A 17298-nucleotide genomic window follows, 5' to 3' on the forward strand; every position below is an offset into this window, starting at 1 on the left:
ACATAAATTACACAAGATCTGAGAAGAAAAGTTTTGCTTTTCTTTAACCTATATGCATCCCTTTAATTTTACATCTGTTTGTGTTCCTTTGGACCAAAATGGCTAATTTCATACATTACGCAGTAAAAATATTAAACGTGAAAATTTTTCAGTTTTTGGTTTATTTTTTGTAAAAAATCAACTCATAAACAGAAAATAGTCATAACTTTGACGAAATTTCACCCATGAATTTAGATGTGAAAAAAGAAAAAAGTTATTTTTAATTTATTAGTTGCAAAGTACTAGGTACTAGGCAAAGAATGAAGTCCCAATAAACAGACAAACAAACACACACACACACACCAACACACCCCCACTGACACACAGACACACTCACATATCAACAAAATACATTTTCAAGTCTCAGATTTTAAATAGAGGGTTCGTTGGGGGGGCTTAAACAAGATCAGACATTGTTCTAAAAATTATTTTTTCCCCAGACCACAATAGGGTAAATTGTGCCATCTGGTGGAAAATAGTAAAAATGACAACTTTCATAAAAAAAAATCGCCAACATATATTGTTTGCACATTTGTATGTTCTAATGGTTTCAGGATAAAAAAAGAAAAAGAAAGATCAAATTACAATGGAAGTAGATGGGGCCAAAATGGACAAAAGGGATACCAATGTCAGGAGATAGACATGGAGAATGACTTCAGACAACATTTTTGGACATGCCATGAAAATACAAAAAAATTGCCAAAGCTCATGCCGGAGGCTTGAAAGCTCCTAAAATGGTGTCAAGATAAGGTTTCTCCCATGCATGCTACTCTCTCAAAAACATCTAATATAAAATACCTAGGTGTGGACAAGGCTTAAGAATCAACATCTAAGGAGGTTGATTGTTCAGAAAAGTGAGACACTGTTGTTCTATTTTTAAAACCATGTTATCCTGGAGATGCTAAGTGAGATGACAAATTATTGTACATGTGTGCATTGGGGTGTGTTTGTGTGTGTGTGTGTTTCCTCCAGGTGGGTTGTGTTGATGGATAGGGAGAAAGGACAAGAGCTGACAGCTCAGTGAGAATCACCCCTGTTCCTCATCTATCAGATGAAACAGCTCACTGGCATCAGTACAGACCAACCCCACACACACACACACACACACCCCACACACACACACACACACATTTTACTCTGCTTAACAGTTGCTGTTAAGAATTTGTTGCAAAAGTGAGAAAAGAGAGACAACACAGTGAATAAAGCTCACAGAGCAAAGCTCTAACTCTGGCTGACAGAGCAGGTGTTATCGTGGCTGTAAGGTAATAAAGACAGAGGAAAAGAGGGAGATGAAAAGGACAAGAGGTAAATCAAGAGGAATGGAAATTGTGAAGAGAACAAGTCAGCAAGATAAGAAAGCAGGAAAGAAAGGACTAAAGGAATAGGGAAACAAGGAGTGGTTTGTATTGTGTACAAAGGGGGCAAGAGATACTATCATGAGTCTGAAAGGACGGTCAGTTCCCCTGTTCTAGTTGCTATGACAACCCATCATTTATTGCCCCAAAAATAATGCTAACAACAAGGCAAAGGAGAGATATAGATCGAAGGGGGAAGAAAACCAAGAGGGAGATCTTTTGTGTAGATAAACATGATTCAATTTATGACAAAATGTGAGTGTGTGTGTTTGTGTTTAGGGATGGCTCACATTCTTCCTCTTCAATGCTGTGTGCAGGATGCAGAGCCTCAGCAGGAAGAATGAAGTGCTAATTGCTTCTCTTTTGTCTGCACAGACAGGAGAGAGAAGTTAGCACAGTGGGTCCACTCTGACCATTCAGAGCTCGTTCTTTCTTTATCTCTCCCTCTCAAACACTCATACACACACTGGCTGGCACTCAAGGTCTTTATTAGTGACTAACTTGTGCTGTAAATTTTGGCGTCTAACAGAAGGTGATCACACTTAGCCCCATCAAACTGTCCCAGCAGTCCAGAGGATGCCACCTCCCTCTGCAGGTCAAACAGGGGCACCTCTTGATTATGCAGACATGCTGGCATCACTCAGTGGAAGATTATTTCCAAAGCTCAGGCTCTTGTGGTTTATAGACTTGAGCTAAACTGAGGATAAGATAATGATGTGAAAAAAGTAGAAATAATCTGAACCAGTCTGAAATTATCAAGTCTAAAACACTTTCAAATCTAAAAATGGATCTCATTTATGAGTTTTTAAGTAGAAAATTGCAAAGTCAAACATGGTGGAGCTTCAAAGATGTTTTGGGGTTGTTTTGCTGCCTCTGGCACTGGGTGCCTTGACTGTGTGCAAGGAATCATGAAATCTGAAGACTATCAAAAGATTTTGGGCCGCAACGTAGGTCCTAGTGTCAGAAAGCTGGTTCTGCGTCAGAGGTCATGTCTGTTCCAGCAGGACAATGACCCGAAACATACCTCAAAAAGCACAAAGAAATGGTTGGAGACAAAGTGCTGGAGAGTTCTGAAGTGGCCAGCGATGAGTCCAGATCTAAATACCATTGAATACCCATAGAGAGATCTCAAAATTGCTGTTGGAAGAGGGCATGCTTCAAATCAGAAAGACCTGGAGCAGTCTGCAAAAGAAGAGTGGTCCAAAATTCCAGTTGAGAGGTGTAAGAAGCTTGTTGATGGTTATAGGAAGCGATTGGTTTCAGTTATTTTTTCCCACGGTGTGCAACCAAATATTAAGTTGAGGGTGCTAACAATTTTGTCCGGCCCATTTTTTGAGTTTTGTGTAAAATATTGTCAGTTTTGGCTTTTTTCTTCTTTTTTGTGTTGTTCCAATGCACATAAAGGAAATAAACATGTGTATACCAAAACATTTGTAATTGCAACAATTTCTGGGAAAAATTGTGTATTCTCTGGAAAAATTCCAGGGGTGCCAATACTTTGTCCACAGCTGTAGCTGAAAATCCAGCATATAAGGTACTGTCTGTTTTTGACATCTCCTTAAGGGGAAAAGGTTTAAACCGTCTCCTGTTGGGCAAAGTCCACAACATGCAGTTTCTGTGCAGCTGTGTGGCTCTTTTAGTATCATCTGTTTTCACAGTATGGAGTCTGCACATCTACCAGGTATAATACGGTAGTTGAGCTCAGCGTGCAGTGAGATAGACTCACAGCCCATGAGTAGCTGTGCTCTACTCCGCCGTCACCTTTTGTCCTTGCTGAGGAGTTTTTCAGTCAAACGAGCCCTCCAAACACTTTATTTACTCAACTGTATACTCCTGTTGTTTTTAAATGAAAAATGACTTAACAAGGTGGGAAAGCAGTTAAAAAATGGCACTCCTCCTCAGGTGTGGTGTGTGTCATTATGTATTCCAGCAGTGAAGCCAAAGCAGGTGTTTGCAGTGCAGAATATATGGGGATGAATTTTTGATCATGTGAGGTCTTGTGCAGTGTGTGACAGTCAGTGTGGGGGTAGCACACATTCAAATGTAACTTGTTAGATCACTTTGTTTCATACTGAGTAAGAAAGAGTAATCATTACTACAGTGGCTTGCAAAAGTATTCCCCTTGAACTTTTCCACATTTTTTCAAGTAACAACCACAAACATAAATATATTTTACTAAGATTCTGTGTGTTAGACAAACACAAAGTGGCACATAATTGTGAAGTGGAAGGGAAATTACACATGGCTTTCAACATTTTTACAAATAAAAATCTGAAAAATGTGGTGTACCAAAAGTATTCAGCCCCCTGGAGTCTGATGCCCCTGACTAAAATCCAGTTACCTTCAGAAGTCACCTAATTAGTAAAAAGAGTCCACTTGTGTGTAATCTAATCTCAGTATAAATACAGCTGTTCTGTGGAGGCCTCAGACATATGTTAGAGAACATCAGTGAACAAACAGCGCCATGAAGACCAAGGAACACACCAGACAGGTCAGGGATAACGTTGTGGAGAAGTTTAAAGCAGAGTTAGGTTAAAAAAAATATCCCAAGCTTTGAACATTCACAGAGCACTGTTCAATCCATCATCTGAAAATGGAAAGAGCATGGCACAACTACCAACCAACTGAGAAATGGTCGTCCACCTAAACTTACAGGCAGGGCAAGGAGCATTGATCAGAGAAGCAACAAAGAGGCCCATGGGAACTCTGGCAGAGCTGCAGAGATCCACAGCTCAGATGGGAGAACCTGTCCACAGGACAACTATTAGTCATGCACTCCACGAATGTGGCCTTTATGGAAGAGTAGCAAGAAGAAAGCCATTGTTGAAAAACAGCCATAAGGAGTGTTGTTGCCAAAAAGCCATGTGGGGGACACACTAAACATGTGGAAGAAGGTGCTTTGGTCAGATGAGACCAAAATTGAACTTTGGCCTAAATGCAAGGTGCCAAATGTGGTGGAAAACTAACACTGCACCTCCCCCTGAGCACACCATCCCCACCGTGAAACATGGGTGTGGCATCATGCTGTAGGAATGCTTTTCCTCAGCCGGGATAGGGAAGCTGGTCAGAGTTGATGGCAAGATGGACGGAGGGAAATACAGGGCAATGTTAGAGGAAAACCTGTTAGAATCGGCAAAAGGCTTGAGACTGGGGCGGAAGTTCACCTTCCTTCAGGACAACAACCCTAAACATACAGCCGGAGCTACAATGGAATGGTTGACTCATTGAGTGACAGCCCTTTTATAAAATGGAAAGTGGCTTGTGCCATTTTGAGTCATCTTTCAAGACCCACAGAATATTTTGTACTATGATTCTGAAAACACCACATAGCTCAAATGAAAGAAGAAACTCTCTATTTCATCATGGAAAAAAAAGTTTGTTTGTAGTTTGTTCCGTTCTTGATTTATCTTAAGTTGAATACAGGCTAGTTTCACCAAAAAGACCACTTTTTTCTAGAAAGCTGAGAAAAATGCATTTTTGTGAAAGAGAGTCTGTCAAGCAGAACAGTGATTTGAATGTTATAATTTTGCCTTCAATGACATAAAAGAGATCTGAAAATTGTATTACAAATGTTATTTTATTGTAAAATAAATAACAATGCTTTCAGTCACTGTCATGCCATTCACACTCTGGAACTGGACGGCCTCCATGGGACCTTCCCATATGCCCACGTCCTCTCCTGCTTGTCTCTGTATGCGTCCAGCTGATGAGATGCTGCCTTATTTTTCCGACGCACAGGGAAGACTTTGCGGCATTCTTTAGCCTCTTTGCTGACCAAGGCAGATCAATAAAAGCGCCGATCCCTGGATTCGCTGTCGTTAAGTTCAGTGTCCGTTTCAGTGAGTAAGCGATTTCTCAGGCAAAAGTTTAAAGTTTCTTCCAGCATCTAAGTTAGAACTTTTAGCTTAGATTACCTCCGTAACTATCGCTCTGCTCTTTGACCCCAGGGTCTCCACCTCTGATGTTTGATCTACTGTCACTTCTGACTGTAGTGTTCTGACTACGTATCTCAGAAGCCCCAAAATTACTCACAGGGAGCGTGAGAGCACCCCCTTGTGCCAGCCGCCGAAAAAAACACTGATGTATATAAACGTCAATGGCACTCAAGCGTTGTTTTTAAATGACGTATACGTCAATGGCACTCAATGAGTTAAGATTGAAGCATATTAATGTGTTCGAATGGCCCAGTCAAAGTCCAGACCTAAAGCGCATTGAGAATCTGTGGTGAGACTTGAAAATTGCTGTTCACAGATGCTCTCCATCAAATCTGACTGAGCTTGAGCTATTTTGCAAAGAGGAATGGACAAAAATTTCAGTCTCTAGATGTGCAAAGTTGGTTGAGACATACCCCAAAAGACCTGCAGCTGTAATTGTAGCGAAAGGTGGCTCTACAAAGTATAGACTCCAGGGGGCTGAATACTTTTGCACACCACACTTCAGATTTTTTTTGAAAAAATGTTGAAAGCCATGTATAATTTTTCTTTCACTTCACAATTATGTGCCACTTTATGTTGATCTATCACATAAAATCCCAATAATATATATACATTTACATTCGTGGTTGTAATGGGAAGAAATATGGAAAGGTTTAAGGGGTATGAATACTTTTGCAAGCCACTGTATATTCTAAGCATTGAGTGATGACACTGAGCACTGTAATGGGGAAATTAACTTGCAAATTGAATAGATAGCTGGCAACATATTTGACAGCGGTGTTAGGACTGTTAACAACATTCTGAAACCCCACCTCTTATTATTTACCCACTGCTGCTCTGATCCCTTCTTAAACTAGAAAAGCACTCAGAGAGTGCAGACCTCTGCCATTAGCCCTATCTCCCAATAGTGAAGAATCCTTTAAAAACATTTCTGGATCCAGACGGTGATCCGGCTCACTCCCAAAATCTAATCAGTTCTTCCTTTTGCCATTTCTGACATTTCCTGAAAATGTCATGAAAATCCGTCCATGACTTTTTAAATTATGTTGCTAACAAACTAACAAACAAACAAAGTGACAAACTGACCCACCCGATCACATAACCTCCTTGGCGGAGGTAGTAACAGGGCTCAGGTTTGACTGCTTTCTGAATTTCTCTTTCTCCTTTCAGACTTGTTAACACAATTATACTTTGTGTTTAACCTATTTAAAATGATTCATTTAGAAACATCGGGATCCCAGACAATTTTAACTAAATATCTTTGTTCAAAGAATATTTACTCTTGGACAAAAGTGTATGTAAGTTCAGTACTCTAAACTCTGATTACAAACATCCATGATGCATCAGAAAGATTCCAGGAAGTTAACTGTTTGTTGATTATTACTTCTGATTTTAAAAGTTCAGTATCTGCAGTCAAATCAGGCCATCATTTACATTTATAGATGAACCATTAACACTAATTGAGTCAACAGCGCAATGACAGCTGCAGGCAGTTTTCTTTGGTTCTTTGCTCTGCAACTTAAATTAGTCATGCTTGCAAAGGGCACACAAACCTGACGTGTTTACAAAGGTGAATCAAATCTTGTGTCGCTCCTGAATCACTTCCCAGCTGTTAGACAGCCTGTAATTGCAGTGTGCGTCTTTGGCATTTTCACCACCTGTAATTTGTGACACTACAGATGGTACAACCGCTCAGATATGTAGATCTGCCTTTTTCCATGATTGGTGGAACAAATAAGTTTTCATTTACATGACTTCCTTTCTGGTATTTTCAAAGTGAAAAACTGTAATGAAAGCCATGGTTTGAAAATGCCAACTTGTTTGTATCTTCTCCTCAAGGTGGTATAATGACATTCAAACAACCCAATGGCTTTAAAAGGTGAAAAAGCAAGGTTATATTTATCCAGCATTATGTGCAGGGAAGATTCATTTCTGCCCTTTCCCAAATCAGTCGCTCTGTAATGAGTTTTAGAAATATTAATCCTTTGATTGATAATTTACCCAGAAAATTGTAGCCTACTGTCAGCAGCTGTACTTCTGAACTACACAAGGATTTGCAATTGATGTGATCCTAGGGTGTAAAGTGTCAAACCCTTCAACTTACATACAGATGTGTATGTGTGTGTGCACGAGAGAGATATAGAGAGAGTGATTTCCATAATCCAATAATGCAGCCTCCATTACATTAGTGGTACAGGACTTTGTGTTTGTTCAAAATGAAAGAAATCTAAATGCAGCATTGCAAAGAGGAAATAGAATTCACCCGAGAAGACATGGTGTGCAAAATCAGAGCTGCACAGGGCACTGTTGTACATTTGCTCACAGCTACACAACGAGCTAAGTGTTGACTTTAAAAGAAGCTGTTAGGAATTTATTTAACATTTCTAAGTTTGGTACAAAAAAACACATTCACCTTACTACTAAATCCATTTCCTTGTGTCATCTCTTGAGGGGAGAATGAGGAAAAAGATTGATGTGAAACAACAATAAAGCCCGACAGTTTAACATTTTGGATGTGTTCAATTTTAGATGAATTGGATGAAAAAGTTTCCAATTTTTGAAAATATATAGGCAAAATATCAGAAACAGGAAAATTCTAACAGCATCAATAGGCCGTGTGATCAATTTTTAAAATCTATAAATATATATGGCATAATTTAGAATCAGTATGGCAATAATACATACTTAAGTGTTTGTGCGGTTGATGCCCATTGCTTTATTTCAACACCATCATCTTTTCCTGGCATGGTTGATGCCTTAAATTAACCAAAATTAAATATTCCCAAACTCCATTAGAGCAAACTCTGTTTTGTCAAGGTTAGGGCTGTAGCCAATCAAAGACAATCCTTCTAGAAAAAAAAAAAAAAAAGTACCAAAAAAGATTATTTGTTGGCCTTGCATCAGCCTCAAAGCAGACCAAGCCTTGTTCCCCCTCAAAATATATATATTTTTTATAAGCAGTCAGTCCTTGTTCATGGTGGTGGTGTGGAGTTAGAGGCTCTTTTTCAGTCACAACAGCTCTGATAATGTGCTGCAGCACTTGCACACTGTTAATATGGAGGTTCATGTTTGCTTTTCATCCTGATGAATTCTTTTTGTTTGCTGATGAAACGTGGAAAGAACATGTCTCTGATGTTTGTCTTTAATGGACAGGTGAAGTGCAGCTCTGTTTCCATCTCTTATTGGCTGCAGCATGTGCACAGTCTTTCCTCTTTAAGGTTCCAGCTTCGTCTGTGGCATCATCTCTCGGTGGCGAGGTTGTGTTCACTGAGTCTGTACATGGTCAAACATTTCCTCAGCTGTGGATCAGTCACAGCGCTTAAGTATTCTACAACTGCAGATCCTCCAGTAAGGGACAAATGGTAATGAGTTAAATAGTTTTCTTTCTGTTGTTGAATAAATTGGTTTGAGCTGATTGGTTTTATGTCTTAAGACTCTGCAGGTGGACAGAGTCTCTGTTAACAGCCGTCTGAGGGTGAAGCTCACAGTCGTCTCTCTGACAGTCAGGGCTTTGTGATGGAGCCTGTTGAGGTCACTTTTTTTTTTAGATGAGTGTAAAATTTAAATGCTCTCCTTTGTATTTTGATAAGTAAAGGAATTCTCTTCTACGTGCATTATTTAATGTTCTCATGCATTCTCTCTGTGATTTTTCCAACCAATGAACACTTGGTTGTAGCTCACCATCCTACTAACTTACAAACCATTTGGAGGATGTCAGCTTTAGTAAAGACTTTAGTAAAGAGAATTTTTCTTCTCTTCTTTTTGCCGTTGGTTCGGGTTAAAATATTAAGTTAAGTTTGACAGCTTGTTACTTGAGGGACACAAACAGCTGCCTGAAAGCGGGCTGAGTGTTGTGTTTGAACTCTTGGCTTGTCACAGCACAGTAGTACTTACCAATCACAGTTTAGCAGGGCAGGACAAGGTAGCGCTTTGCTGGAAAAAAAAAAAAACAAAATCCCCTCAGCTATTTGAAGACATATGTTAGTTTGGGTCATTTCCTTTGCACCAACATGATTTCTCTGCATGGAATTTTTTTGGCAGGAAAATTACAGCAATTTCAGAAAATAGAGCTAATCTGTTGTCTCATTCGGAGAGGACAGGATGCTCTTGGCTGCTGCATCATGTATGAGGTCTGTGAGGTTGTAGTTAATAAGTCTGTGTCAGGCATAATTGGAGGCTTCTTAAATGTTCTCTGGATGCTCCTACTGGAGATTGTCCTATAGCTTTAATGAGTGCAAACGATTATTTCCAGTAAAGAACAGTCATTAATTCGTTTTGTATGTACAACGACATCCAAGGGCAGAGAAAAGACATGTTTGACAGTGTTCTGTTGCGTTAGAATTAAAAAGCTGTAGTCTCTTTTGAGATATATAAATTTACTTGCATAAGAAAATGAAAGGACTTGGTTATCTGCATTGCTCTAATGTTGTCTGTACATTTCTAGTCTGTTACTGGTGAATTCCTAAGTGGGTCTAACCAGGCTGCATGCAGTAAATGGGTCACTGCTGAATTAAACACCAGTGCCTCTGCTCTCGCTGCTGCTGCTTCAGTGCTGCGCCAGAGAGGGGCAGGTTAGAAATAGTCATGGCCATTGAGTCCAAATAAACAGTGCAGTCCGGTTGGAAAGGGAGATGGGGACTTGTGCTGTGAACACAAGAAGTGGCATTTCAGAAGTTGGCTTCAAACACACATGCCTTCTGTCCAGTAAAGGTTATGCCAAGCATCACCAAAATGAAGCCATTTGTGAAGACGTGCGTGACTCGAAGCCACTGAGTGCAGCAGAAAACAACTTGGTGTAACAATGAGAGCCGACTTCTGTTACCAGTTTCTCTGAAAAAGAAGACAAAAGGAATATGGTGAGACTAATAGGGAGAAAGGAAGGATGAGTGCCAAACAGAGTGAGGCTGACCATGGTTGTGAAGATTTTTGACAGTTGGTTTCATAGGTCTTGTCTCCTGACTGGTCAAAAGTTGAGTCAGAGTGCAGAGTTCACTGTCTCTCTGCTCAGTGTGTCTTCCCCATCCTGATGAGGAGGGAGCAAAACAATGGCAGCATTAAAAGAAGAGGGAGGTGTAAAATGAATACATTCCTGATGGAAAAATGAGAATTTCATAAACATATGCGAACTTAATTCTGCAACTGAGAAAACAGAGAGGAAACAGATGAAGACGTTACTATTCAACCCTTTGTACTGCTGCACTCTCCGGTCCCTGTGATTCACCAGTGCTCTGCAGCGGTCCCACAGCTCAACCTGCTGTATCCAGTCAGCCACACTCAAGGACAAGCACACTTTGAGGGCACGGGAATTAATATTTGATATCTAGCCCTGCATCATGTGGTGAGACAGACAGTCAGGCATACAAGCAAATAGATACAGGATGGAGTAAAAGCCACGAATAACCACTCCCTGCTGCAGAGCCGAGCCTCCACCCCACCACAAAGAACCTGGCTGCATTACAGTGAAACAGCAGAGTCTCTCTGTTTGTTGGATTGGTTTTAATCATTCTTTGTGGTTTTGGTTGAATTTAGATACTAAATCACACTTCAATCATTGAAGCATCTTGGCCAGCCATGGCAGTTGTTTTGTAAAAAAAAAAAAAAAAAAAAACAGTCTATTGGAACATTAACTCAGCATAGAATTTTTAAAACAACTTCTGAAAATGAAGGTTCAACAATTAGGGCACCTAGCTTTGCTTTTTGGCATTATTTGCAATGCTTCCCACAACACCTCGAGGGTTTTGAAATACAGTCTAATCTGTATTGTGTTTACCAAAGTGCAGAGACAAGCAGACAGCAGGGATACAGCTAAAGGTTTGTAGCAGACTAAAGCGCATGCCGGATTGATTTCACAGCAGCAGGAGAAAGCACTGAAGGCTGGAACCACACTGTGCATGTGTGTTTGTGTGTTTGTGAGGGTGGGAATACTCCACTGCAAAGCTTACGGATAATAAACATCAGAAAGAATTGTAATCCTTCTGAAAACTTCAGCTAAGGAGAGAGAAGAAATTAAATCACCTTTAAACACACAAATCTGATCAAGATTGAGTTGTATGCTTTAAGAGCGTAGTTCTTTGTACAAGTGGAGTGGTCTACAGTCAGAGCAGAGGCCTTAAGGCACTTCTATACTTGAAAGCTGCAGCAGTGCCTTGAGGTTGATGCTTATGTCACTAACATGACCACATGTGAATTATTCACACACTGAACAACATATGTTATGCTCTCCAGGTTAACCATCTTGGTTTAGTTCTCTAGCAAACTGACATGCTGATTGCACTACAGGCAAACTAACATGCTGAGGCTGGATGAAATACCACTGTATTTGCAGGTATGGAGATGGTCATGAATCAAAGCGTTGGATTACAGCTGAAGAAAATTGGAAAATGAAAACATTCAATGCAATATCAATTATTTTACATTTCTTCTTTCAATAATTTATTATGAAGTGTGCTGCAGACCCACTGGCCAGGTCACCCTTGTAGAGACTTCGATCTCAACATGTTGCTTTTGAATATGAAATACTGTTAATTCAGAAAGTATTTTTGCCCCTAAATAAGAACAGATTCCCATAGATTCCATATACACATGGTGGGTAGGAAAACACTGCTTGCTTGAATAAAGAACATTTTGGCAGCACAGGAGGACACAGCAATAGGGTTCCTGGTTCAAATCCTGGTCTGTGTGGTGTTTGCATGTTCTCCCAGTGCACACAGGGATTCTCTTTGGGTACTCTGGTTCCTCCCGCAGGCCAAAGGCATGCTCGTTAGGCTAGCTGGTGACTCTAAATTGCCCGTAGCTGTGAGTGTGAGCGTGCCTGGTTGTTTTTTATGTCAGCCCTGTGATTGAGTGGGCCCCAGCTCAGAATGTAGCCTGCCTCTCAGCTTATGACAGCTGGGCTCCAGCTCCTGTGACCCTGAAAGGGGTAAGCTGTGTATAAAACTGATGGATAAAGCGTTATTGGCTTATTGTGTTATAAACATAATAGCAAATTTAATATTGATGTTTAACTACAGCATAAGTAAAATACTTAACTAATGGTTTTGCTTCATTACTTTGTAGAAGTTAACACTTAAATCTGGGTTTATTACAGCATTATCAAAGCTTTATTTAAGGGCTATGGTTAGGGGACAGATAAGGGTTGCTAATGCTTTGATGATGATTTACTTATGAATTGACTTGGATTTATAGCTGACATAAGAATTCATTAGCAGTGCTGTGAAGAAGATGACTTAAGTGTGTGTGTGTTTACTAGAAAGTGTCCCCGAACATTTGGTATTTATTACAATAAATTTAGACTTTTGCCAGATGGTAATTGGAATGCTTATGTTGTTATATTGTGATGTTGATATTGTGATTTGTTGTGCAGCTCATCATTTGACTTACTGAAAAGACAAAATGATTGCATTATAAGAAAAGTCACAGATAACCTAGATAGTTAAAATGTCATTGCCCTCCAACAGTTGCTGGGTTACTTTCATCTTTACTGATATTGTGGACAGATGCCTTCTAACCAGATGTATATTTAAAAAATAAACTCAGTATGTTTTAACAGCTGTTCATGGAACAGTAATGAGATAAATCGCAGTCTTTGCTTAGAGCTGGAATAGTGTTTATTATATATTGGAAAAGAAAGTTTAAATTGGGTCTTTTTAATGTGGTGCATGACAAACTTTAATTACACATAAGAGTATTCATGCGATGGGATTAAGAGCTCAGTCTTATTTTCTTTCTAGAAACCCTGCTGTCATAATCAGGCAAAAACTCATTGTTCTGAAATGCTTCAATAATTTAGGTCATATTTTATAACACATTAGCTACACTCAGCGGATCAGTGAAAATTTTCATTTCATTAGTGTGGGTCTCATTATTTCTTCTGTGAGACAGGATGGCATTATTCAGATTAACAGCTGCACTTCCTTTTTGTGTTTATATTGAAGGAATTAAAACAGAAACATTTCAGATTTACCTCATGGTGCAGAGACTTTAGTCACAATACTTGGACCAAAAACAGGTTCAAACCACTTTCGAGTTTTCTGGCAAGAAACAGGCAAGAATTTTTATTGTATCTGTGTGCTGTTGCTTCTCAGTGCCAACAATATCTCAATAATGTGTGTTTTTTGCTTCCTTCAGATGATGGTAAGCTGTCTCTGGATGAGTTCCAGGCTTTCTTCTCTGATGGCACACTGAATGAGGAGGAGCTGGAGAAGCTCTTTCATACCATCGACTCTGATAACACCAGGTCAGTGATTGTAACCGTGAATATGTGATTGTGTTTGCATTTAGCATGAAGCATCACCATGTAGCTGCATGAAATAAATCTATATATACCACTGAAACTCCAAGTTATGAGCCTGTTTGTTCTGGTTGTTGTTGGCAATCGGTGTTATTGTCAGTTATGAAAAGAGGACAGATGCCTAGACCTTTTTTCCTGCTGCACACCTTCTGTATCACACTGGTTTGTATGTTGGTGTGTGTGTATGTGTGTGTTTTTGTGTATTGAGGCTCGCTTGGTAAAGTATATGTAATTCATCCTGCTGCCAGAAAATGTCACATCTACTTCTGACAGCTCTTTTTATGGAGGACCTTTGTACTGAACCCTTTTATATAAAGTGACATTTTCAATATATAATGACAATATAAAAGGGATAAAGATTGACAACTGAGCAAACTTAACATTACCTGTTTTTAAACCTTTCAGCTTTTTTCTCCTCTCTTTTCTGATCTATTTTATCCTTAGTCATTATGACTCTGCGGGGTATTAACCCTTTCTTAATCCACTGCTCTCTGGGATACTCAGTTTTTATTCGCGCCTTTGAAATCAGTGTATTGACCCTCTATTATCAGCCAATCAGCTCATCCAGCCTGCAATCAGTAGAAGTGTGCTGACACAGTGGGATGAAAGTTATCAAAAGGCCAGCCTTGTTAATTTACACACTTCAGAAACCTGCAGGGCCTTGAAATAAAATGAAACCAAGCAGAACAAAAGCTGACCTTTATCGTTGATGTAGAATCCAATGAGGTTTGATGTATAAATCTCCCAGCATGCTCAACCATAAGTGGAGATTTTCTTTTCTTTTTTTTTTTTTTCTTTTTTTTAAAATCAGTGCAGTATTTGGACCATGCAATTTATTTTTTTATCAGCCAACTTGCCTCTCGCAGATGGTTGCACTTTATAAATCTCTTCACTGAGGTGTGTGCAGTCAGAAAAGTTCTACTCATTAGAGCTAAGTAGACTTGGCAGATGCATGCCAGGTCTGAGCATTATCATGTGACAGCCGATAAGGATATTGATTGGTCCAAGTCAAAGTAGAAATGACGGTGTAAGCGTTTCCTGTTGAAGCAGGAAGTTGATAAATGGCAGGGATAAAGGGAGCAGGCAGAGACTGAGCACTCGCCTGCTTTCAGTCATTTGTCAGATCTGTCTCTGTCAGTCTTCTGTTTCCACCCATTTCTAGCTTTCTTTCCTTTTAGACTGTTTTTGAGATTGTTATCTCATTTTTCCAGCCTGGCTTTTCTTTACATCTTGTCACTCTGTTACTTTTTTCCTCTTTTCATCCTCTCTCAATCTTTTACCTATCCCCATCTTCAGTCCTCTGGTTTCAAATTACTTTGGTGTCCCTTTCTTTCTGTTTAAATTACATTTTTCCTGCTGCAATGAAATGGTGCTGGAGACAGGCCCAGTGCATGCAAATGTGCCGCTCTAGGGAAGAGAAACTTTTGCCACCCCTCAGTTTGCAGCTATAGACAAACTGGAGAAGCACATGAAATCAGCTCTTTATGGCGTGTTTTTTTCCTCATTCTCTCTGGCTCGTAAAGGTTAGGGGCAGGAGGTGAGGGGCTAGGATGAATGATTGATTGATGGGTGCGGATTGAGTGACACATGACTCAGCTATTCATTGTGCTTATCGGGTGTTTACTACACCAATCTGGCAAATTACAATTGGTTGGTTACTCTGTATACTTTCTGATACTTATTTTTGCCACCCCTGCTGGAGTGCCGCTCTAGGCAGCTGCATAGTTCACCTGTGGACATGTTGGCCCTAGCTAGACAGCGTTACACATCTTATAATGTTTAGTTTTTGTATTAGTTTTTGATATTTCAGGATCTTGACAATAATTACCAGAGGCAGACTCTGGATTAGACAAAGGTAGGAAAGCACCTGGGGCCCAGCACAACTAGGGGCCCCATGAAGACATAATTAACCCTTTCTCCTGCACCAGCTGGTACATTTGGAATTTTAAGTGGTTAACCACTCATTAAAAGTGTGAATTATCAGGTCAATTTGGTGATTTTATTAAAAAAAGTTCAAAAGGGGAGAATCTCAAGATTCTCATGAAGTCCAGCAGTAACTGCTTACAGATACACAGCAACAAGAACTACTCCTTAAGAGTGAGGAAAAAACAGGAAAAGTGTGCTAATTGCCTTTGCTGTCATATTGGAGTCCAAAAATCAATCCTGGTACCCAGATGAAGATAAAGGTCCATCAAACAAAACCTCATTTGTCCCAGAAACACTGCTTATCTCCAGTGTAACATATTTTGCGTTTGTTTTTCAGTTCGTCATGTCTGACAGGGGTGGTATATTTAAGATAGTGCCCCCTCTATGTGTCTCTTAGACTCCAAGGAACAAAACGACTGCACCTACGTGATCCTGTGGCCTGTTTTGGTTGAGAAATGTTGGCCACTGTTTTTGTTTTTTTAGTTGGTGAGACATGAACAAATAGAAAAAAAATCTTGAATGAAACAAATATTTTTTGAGTTGAACAGTTATTTATTATTGAAATTAACATGCAAATTTAGCATTCAGATAGCTCTAATATTAATTAGTAACCAGGTGTCAATTCAATTTCCAAATATACATCTTGAAAACTGCCTGGATATTTCTAGACAATAACATTGATAAACAGTCATTTCTGGTTCGGGTTGCATCAGTTGTTTTATCTTGAATATGATCAGGTATATTTAAATGGCTCCATTAAGTTTCTAAGCTAAAATATCACAGCCATAACTGAATAATATTTGAAAACAAAATAGTGAGTGAATTTATTAAACTATTTACATTTTTTTTTAATACAGTCCAAAATATCCTTTCATCATTGCTGTGTGACGACTAATTTAAGGAGAAGTTACAAGTAGCTCCCTTTTTTATGAATAAGAATTTAAAAAGGGGGAACCATGGGTGTGGAGGGTCCCCATACATTGGCCTTGGGCCCAAAAATTTCTAAGTCTGTCACTGCGTATGGCCTTTTTTACAACCCAATGACATAAGTGAAAAACAAAAAAAAAACATACTTCAAAGTTTTGCATAGCTTAAAGTTAGTTCTTAAAACTATACAGCCTCCAACATCTACAAAATTAGAAGCAAAGTACCATAACAGCTCTTAAACTCAATTTTCAGAGTTCCCGTCAATAAGTTAACGCTCTCTCAGCTATGACTCTTCAGCGAAATGGACAAGTACAAGAAATAAAAGTACTTGTTCCAAGATACTGTAGCCTTTTGTACCTGGGAGAGATTGTTTGTCCCATTTTTGCCATAAAAGCTTGTTTTTGCTCCAAAGAAAAACACATTCTGAGGCAAGAGGTGAAGTGGTAGTAGGCGTTGTATACCTCTGTTTTTCAGTACTTAAAAAAGCCCACACAACAGTGCTCTGTACAAAAGATGTAGGATTACAGACAAAACTTACAATGTATTACTTTACACGCAAACCATTACGCAGCCTTGGTAGAAAGTTAGATGAGTTAGATAAAGTAAGATGTGCATGAGATGGAAGATAGGTGGTGGCTGAGGCTCCATGGAGACAAATCAGTCCCTGGATAATCAAAAACAACAGATCCTTTATCTCTCATAATGCCACCAACCTGCTTTTAAAAAAACGTATCCCTCAAACTCCACCAAACTTTTTTTTTATGTCCATACGACCATCGGTCCTAAAGATTTCTGGCCATCTTTAACAGCTACTGGACAATTGCTT

General features: G+C 39.4%; 1 protein-coding gene across 1 annotated transcript in view; it reads left to right on the top strand.

Moving 5' to 3' along the window:
* necab2 (N-terminal EF-hand calcium binding protein 2) overlaps positions 1 to 17298 on the top strand; it is a 192703-nt gene that overhangs the window by 44170 nt on the left and 131235 nt on the right. Inside the window, exon 3 of the mRNA XM_041794674.1 lies at positions 13457 to 13565. Within this exon, the coding sequence (XP_041650608.1) occupies positions 13457 to 13565 (109 nt within the window). The remainder of the gene's footprint in view (positions 1 to 13456; positions 13566 to 17298) is intronic.

Source organism: Cheilinus undulatus, linkage group 9, assembly GCF_018320785.1.
Source record: "Cheilinus undulatus linkage group 9, ASM1832078v1, whole genome shotgun sequence".
Lineage (NCBI taxonomy): Eukaryota > Metazoa > Chordata > Actinopteri > Labriformes > Labridae > Cheilinus > Cheilinus undulatus.